The sequence below is a fragment of the Mus caroli genome, chromosome 17 (genome assembly GCF_900094665.2).
Source record: "Mus caroli chromosome 17, CAROLI_EIJ_v1.1, whole genome shotgun sequence".
Lineage (NCBI taxonomy): Eukaryota > Metazoa > Chordata > Mammalia > Rodentia > Muridae > Mus > Mus caroli.
In genome coordinates this window covers 21,724,873-21,732,474 of record NC_034586.1, presented here as the reverse complement: position 1 = coordinate 21,732,474, position 7,602 = coordinate 21,724,873, and the positions used below count along the sequence as shown (strand labels likewise).

The following is a 7,602-nucleotide window of genomic DNA, read 5'->3' as shown; positions in this document are numbered from 1 at the left end:
GCCCTGGCTGTCCTGGAACTCACTTTGTAGACCAGGCTGGCCTCGAACTCAGAAATCCGCCTGCCTCTGCCTTCCCAGTGCTGGGATTAAAGGCGTGTGCCACCACGCCCGGTGACTGTTTCTTTTTGAGAAAAAAGTTGGACATAGTTGGGCATATATATAGCTGGACCCATACTGTAGCCCAGGCTGCCTTTGGACTCACAATCACAGAGATTGTGTACAAGCATGTGCCATCACACTGTTGTTTTGTTTGTTTGTTTGTTTTGTTTTTTTAAAAAGATTTATTCACTTTATGTATATGAGTGCTCTATCTGCATGTGTGCCTATGTGCCAGAACAGGCATCAGATCTCACAATAGATGGTTGTGAGCCACCATGTGGGTGCTGGGAATTGAACTCAGTACCTCTGGAGGAGCAGTCAGTGCTCTTAACCACTGAGCCAGCTCCCAGCCCCATCACACTGGTTCTTGATAGCTGATTTCTGTTTTGTTTGTTTTGCTTTTTTGAGACAGGGTCTCTCTGTGTAGTCCTGGTTGTTCTGGAATTATATAGACCAGGCTGGTCATGAACCTAGAGCTCTGCTTGCCTCTGTTTCCAGAGTGCTGGGATTAAAGGGGTGTGCCACCATGCCCAGCTCACTGATTTATTTTGAATAAAATTCCCACCCTTTTGTGGGGAGGGGTACTAGAAATGGAACCGGCCTTGTGTATGCAAATCGTGTTACTCCTGTGCTCTGCACTGGGCTCCCATTATTTAAAACACTGCTGAATGTTTAAACCTAACGGAGAGGCTGATTCACTGGCTAGCTCATGACTGTGTCTTATATTTCCTGCCTGAACAAGGAACAGCTAGCTGTTTATGGAGCAGGCCAGTGGCCACAGAGCAGGCCCTGCTCCCTCCACCTTCAGGGTCAGCTCCTCTCCTGGCCCTCCTGGTGCTAGGACTCCTGTAGGTGATTCATAAATGTACTTCATTCTAAAAGGCAGGTATGTTGGCTGGGGGAGCCTGTGAGTGTCACACAGTCTGCTGGGTCAGTGGCAGAGACCACCTCAGAACCCAACTGAGAACAGTGACAGGCTCATCAACATAGTTCTTTCTGTTGGTGACAGGTGTTAGTGACTGCGGTCTCTCTGAAGGCTCTTCCCAGGCATCCATTGTTCTGTTGCAGCTTCTGCAGGCCTGGGGCCACAGCACCATCTAGGGGTAGCTTGGTAGACAGGCAGTTGCTTTCCTCAGGGATAGGACTGGGGAGTCCAGGTCACAGTCAAGGAAGGCTATGCTGCAGGTCCTGCTGATCTTTTCTCAGAGAAGCCAATGAAAAATCAGTATAAATTCTGGTGGTACACATCTTTAATGCCAGCATTTGGGAAGTAGAGGCAGGCAGATCTCTAATGAAAGATCTCTTTAGTTCACGACCTGGTCTACATAGTGAATTCCATCCAGAGCTACATAGTGAGGCCCTGCCTCAAAATGAATGAATGAATGAATCAATCAATTAATTAATCAATCAAATAAAAATAAAACCGCCGGGTGGTGGTGGCGCACGCCTTTAATCCCAGCACTTGGGAGGCAGAGGCAGGCGGATTTCTGAGTTCGAGGCCAGCCTGGTCTACAAAGTGAGTTCCAGGACAGCCAGGGCTATACAGAGAAACCCTGTCTCGAAAAACCGAAAAACCAAAAAAAAAAAACCAAAAAACAAAACCACTGCAATAGTGTCCTCACAAGCTCTGCTTGGAAGTTGCAGTTGAACTCCTTCCAGGGGAGTGTAGGGAAAGAGGTATAGCTGCTGCTGTCAGTCCTGTGGGTGTGCGTGCAGTACCCATACTGTATGTCATGGAAATAGGGGAGTCAGGGGCAGGAGGATTGCTACAAATTCAAAACAGCTATGTAACAAGATCCAGGCCAGCTAGACTTCATAGAAAACCCTGTCTCAACTGGGCATTAGTGGTGCGTGCCTTTAATTTCAGTGCTTGGGAGGCAGAAGCAGGTGGATCTCTGTGAGTTTGAGGACACCAGGTATACAGAGCAAATTACAGGACTGTCTCAAAGAACAAAAGAAAAAGAAAGAAACTGTCTCAGAAAAGCATGTCTTGACCCTATTTATCAAATACACAGCTCAGAAGCACCTATCTATTTGTACATTGTGCAATCATTATTTTATGTGTGTCCCCCCACACACACACACCTGGCAAAGTAGAAGGGTCCCTGTGTCTCTATACCTCACTGTCTGTTTTGAATCTAGCATCTAATCCAGCATGCGGTGCTTAGCACAGGGTTCTGATTTCCTTTCCTGATGGGCTGCCAATAGTACAGAACAGAACAGTTTCTTGTGCTTGTTACCATTAATATCTATGTCTTTTGCAGAGATATGGCTTTGTCCATATTTATTTATTTATTTAGGTTTATCGAGACAGGGTTTCTCTGTGTAGTCCTGGCTGTCCTGGAACTCACCAGGCTGGCCTCAAACTCAGAAATCTGCCTGCCTCTGCTTCCCGAGTGCTGGGAGTAAAGGTGTGTGCCACCACTGCCCGGTTTACTTGGGGTTTTTATTTGTTTTGTTTTATTCCCAGATAAGGTTTCTCTGTGCGGCCTGGCTGTCCTGGAACTTCCTCTGTAGACCAGGCTGGTCCAGAACTCTAAGAGATCCGCCTGCCTCTGCCTCTCAAGTGCTAACATTAAAAGTGTCTGCCATCACTGCCTGGCTACTTAGCTTTTAGAGGCAGGGTCCAGGCTGGCCTTAAGCTCATGAAATCTCCTCCTAAGCCCCCGAGGATGACAAGTGAACACTTCACACTTCTACACAGAACTAAAGGACCTTTTAAATGCTGCTCCCTACAGCAGTCCTTAGAGAACTAACTTACGCTTTCTCTGACTTCAAAGTTTGTTTGCTTTATATTTTCACATTTTTATGAAAAAAAAAGTCACCCCAACAGATGCTGGTGGCATTAAGCCTTTTGAGGGGAAGGCAGGGGCAGGGATCTTACTATGTAGCAGAGACTGACCCTGAACAATGACTCTATTCTCTCAAGTCCCATTAACACCTTCGAGGCATCAGCTTCTTACCTTTCATATAGATGCTACTTGCAATCCAGGTGTGGTGATACACATCTGTAATTCTACCACTTGAGAGGTAGAAGCAGGATCAGGATTTAGAGCTCAAGGTCATCTTTATCTGCACAGTAAATTCAAACCTGCCTAATCTACATGAAACCTTGTCTGAAATAGAATAAAATTGTGGTCCAAGAGAGCTTGGAAATGGGTGTTTTAGAATGCATCGGTCTCATTCTCACAGAATGTGGGGTACTTGTGAGGTATACATCCTGGTGAGTATCTGCTCATGTCTGTGTGCCCACGTCCCTGTACAAGAAGACAATACAGCATCCTCTTCAGGCATCAGGTGCTCCTTCTAAGTCCTCTTCTGCCTAGTAAACTAGTAACTGCATCCAAACTAGGTCCTCATGAATTAAAGGACACTACAATAGAGTGAAAAACTGCAACATACAGAATAATAGAAAATATTTGCAAATTGCACATCTTATTAGGACAGAGTTCTATTAAAAAAAAAAACTCGGGGGCTGGAGAGATGGCTCAGTGGGTAAGAGCACCCGACTGCTCTTCCAGAGGTCCTGAGTTCAATTCCCAGCAACCACATGGTGGCTCACAACCATTTGTAATGAGATCTGATGCTCTCTTCTGGTGTGTCTGAAGACAACTACAGTGTACTTACATATAATAAATAAATAAATAAATCTTTAAAAAAAAAAAAAAAAAACTCCTTTAACTCAATAATAAAACTGAATTCAAAAATGGACAAAGCTGCCAGGTGGTGGTGGCGCACGCCTTTAATCCCAGCACTCGGGAGGCAGAGGCAGGCAGATTTCTGAGTATGAGGCCAGCCTGGTCTACAGAGTGAGTTCCAGGACAGCCAGGGCTACACAGAGAAACCCTGTCTCGAAAACAACCAAACAAAAAAACCCTAAGTAAATAAGCAAATACATTGATGATCCAAGAATTAGGAAGTATGTTATTCTGTGAGAGTTCAACTTAGAATCTAGGAAGGACATGTCACTGTGAGAGTGAGCCATTTCCCTCCAGGCATTCTGAGCCCAGAGCCTTTAGAGAGACTGGTGTGGTCTGAGCATATCTGATGCCCTGTCTGACCTGGGCAGAATTCTGCCTTGCCCATGGCTGCCATACAGCATGAGGTAGGCTGGTGCCTGAGAAAGCCATAGCCGAGGGTGGTGAGCACCATCCTTCTGCTCCCTAGGGGACATTGTGGGATTTGAGTACTGGGCAGGAGGACCTGAGTGAAGCAGTTGCTGATGGACACTCTCACCCCTCTGCTTCCTCCCAGGGATAGACTATAAGACTACTACCATCCTCCTGGATGGACGGCGTGTCAAGCTGGAGCTATGGTGAGTCGCTGATCTAATGACGGTGTGGAAGCCAAGTCAGGAAGCCCTTTATTTGTAATAACCATTTAAAGAGACCCTGCTCAAATGGGGCTTTTCTCCATAATGAACATAACAAAAGGTTCAGGATGTTTTGTTTTAAAGCCTCCTCCAATTTTACTCATAACAGCTTGTTTCCATGGGGCTAGAGAGGCGCTCAGAGGTCACTAAGAGCTCTTGCTGCTGCTCCTTCAGAGGACCCAGGTTCAGTTCCCATCTGGCAGCTCACAACCAACCGTTGCTAATTCCAGCTCCAGTGGATCTGTCACCTTTTTCTGGCCGTGGGCATGAGGCATGCATGTTTGCTCATACACTTAAAACTAAATTTTAAAAAGGAGCTAGGCATGCACATGCCTTTAATCCCAGTGCTTAGGAGGCAGAGACAGGCCAGAAACTCTGTGAGTTCAAGGACAGCCTGGTCTATGTAGCAAATTCTAGTCAGAACTATACAGTGAGCCTCAGTCTCCAAAACAGGAAAAAAGAAAAAGGAAAAAAAATTGTGGCTGGGACCTCTCCTATGGGGACTGATCTCCCTTCTGTGTGTTTCAGGGACACATCGGGCCAGGGAAGGTTCTGTACCATCTTCAGGTCCTACTCAAGGGGTGCACAGGTAAGACCAGCAGCGCCATCTTATGTTGTTGTCCAATAGGTACCTCTCCTGATTCTTTCTGAACCTAGATTTCTGTCCTGACAGTTCCCTGAGTACTTTACTCTCTTGTGTTTTATTTTCTTACAGCGCTGGGGATTAGCTCTGAGCCTCGTGCTTAATAGATGAGTGTTCAATGGCTGAGCTACATCCTTGGCCCTTTTTCCCAAGTATTTTGACATCTGGACATCAGGTCTCCCAGAGCCCATCTGAATAGGAAAAATAATCCAGAGCTTTGGAGCCTCCATTTCTGGACTGCCTATGTGGGAGGCAGCTGAGTCTCTAGTGTTCCTGAATGAGCCCTTCCTGTTCTCAGGATGAGCTCTGAGCATAGTCACTCTCCATGCCATTAAAATGCAGCTTAGCTATCTGTTTCACTAAAAAACAAAGGTGTCTCCCTATATCTTCTTCACACACACCTCCTAAGGGGTGTGACTGGATGTGAAGGTGACCTGGGCTGTATCACATGTTAGAACTCTAAGATTGGAAATGCTAACGATGGACTGCAGATGATTCTCAGGACAGGAATGGACTAGGGGATCTTGTCTTGCCTGTAGAAGAGCATCATGCATGCACTGTGGCACCCATGGTGTGGATAGCTGGTCCTAGCCTCCCACATGTTTTCAGATGATTTTTATCACTCTGGAAGCAGAAGATGAGGAAGTAGTCGAGACCTGTGTGGATAGAACTGCCTTAGACCCTGTGCTGCTGCCACATGAGTGGTGTGAGTGGAAGTCCATCTCCATTGTGATGCATCCCCCAGATTTTTGAAGAGCCTAGAGAACTCCCCTGACTCAGACCCTACCTCTGGACAGCCAGGGACAGCCTTGGGAACAAAGAGGCAGACCCTGCAGGCAGAAGCATGGTCTGAAGTATGGTTCCTTTCAGACACAATGAAGCATTGAAGAACATTAGGCTAAGGATGGATTCTGCAGGCCCTTCCTCCCTTCTCTTTCCTTTTGAAGATGTATTTATATGATGGGTGTTTTGCCTGCATGTATGACTTTACCACATGTATGCTTGGTAGCCATGGAGAAGAGGGCTTCAGATCCCATGGGAATGGAGTTATAGGTGGTTCTGGGCTGCTTTGTGGATCTGGGAATCAAATCTGGGTCCTTTGAAAGAGCAGTCAGTGCTATTAGTCACTAAGCCATCTCTACAACTCCTCTCCTTGGTTTTTGAAACAGGATCTCACATTATAGCCCAAGTGGACCTCAAACTCTGTAGGATCCACCTTTTCCAGCCTCTCAACAGCTGTAATTATACACACAAGCCACCGTTCTCTGCCCTCTTCTCTCTCTCTCTCTCTCTCTCTCTCTCTCTCTTTCTCTCTCTCTTTCTCTCCCTCTTTTTCTTCCTTCCTTCCTTCCTTCCTTCCTTCCTTCCTTCCTTCCTTCCTTCCTTCCTTTCTTTTCTTTTTGTAGAGTGTGTGTGTGTGTGTGTGAGAGAGAGAGAGAGCATGCACAAGCACCGAACAAGGCAATAGTATAGAGCTCAGTGCACAGGCTGTGGGAGTTGGCTTCCTCCAGCCTTCAAAACTCAGATCTGCAGGCTTGGCAGTAAGTCCCCTTACACACTAAGCCATCTCCCAAGTCCTCCGTTTGTAGACATAGCTTATTGCCTTCCCTTTGCTTAGCAGCATTTTCAGATTTCTTTCTTTCTTTTTTTGTTTTTTCTTTTTTTTTTTTTTTTTTTTTTTTTTTGGTTTTTTGAGACAGGGTTTCTCTGTATAGCCCTGGCTGTCCTGCCTCTGCCTCCCAAGTGCTGGGATTAAAGGCGTGCGCCACCACACCCAGCCATTTTCAGATTTCTTGTGGTTGTTTCTGAGACAGGGTTTCTCTGTGAAGCCATGGCTGTCCTGGAACTCTCTCTGTAAACCACAATGGCCTTGAACTCACAGAGATCTCCCTGCCTCTGCCTCCTAGGGGTAGATTAGGGTGCATACCACAACTACCCAGCTTTTAGATTTTTTAACAGTAAATACTTATAATTTTGAAATTAAAAACAAAAAAGAAGGGCTAGCGAGATGCTTCAGTAGTTAAGTGCTTGTTGTTTGCAGGGGACCTGGGTTTGATTCCTAGCATCCATATGAATACTCAACCATCCTTAACTCACACTCTTTTTTCTTTTCTTTTTTTTTTATTAGGTATTTTCCTCATTTACATTTCCAAACTCACACTCTTAAGGGATCCAAGGTCACCTTATGACTTTGATGAGCACCAGGCATGAACTTGATGCACAGCCATAAACCCAGATAAAATAGTCATACACATAAAATAAATCTAAAAATGTTACCAAAAAATAAATTTACAAAAAGGATGTGAGGGGCAGTAGCTTTGATGGCAACACTAAACGTTATTGGGAGAAATGAGAGCAGAGGCTCAGAGACGGCCTTACTGGGCTTGGTGCTGTGCATCAAGAAGCCATGAGGAAGCCGGGCGTGGTGGCGCACGCCTTTAATCCCAGCACTCGGGAGGCAGAGGCAGGCGGATTTCTGAGTTCGAGG

The 7,602-nt window shown here is 45.9% G+C and overlaps 1 protein-coding gene across 1 annotated transcript in view; it reads left to right on the top strand.

The window, feature by feature from the left end:
• Window positions 1-7,602, top strand: part of Rab40c (RAB40C, member RAS oncogene family) — a 40,723-nt gene that overhangs the window by 25,181 nt on the left and 7,940 nt on the right. Inside the window, exons 3-4 of the mRNA XM_021186080.1 lie at window positions 4,354-4,414; window positions 5,000-5,060. Coding sequence (XP_021041739.1) covers window positions 4,354-4,414; window positions 5,000-5,060 — 122 coding nt within the window. The remainder of the gene's footprint in view (window positions 1-4,353; window positions 4,415-4,999; window positions 5,061-7,602) is intronic.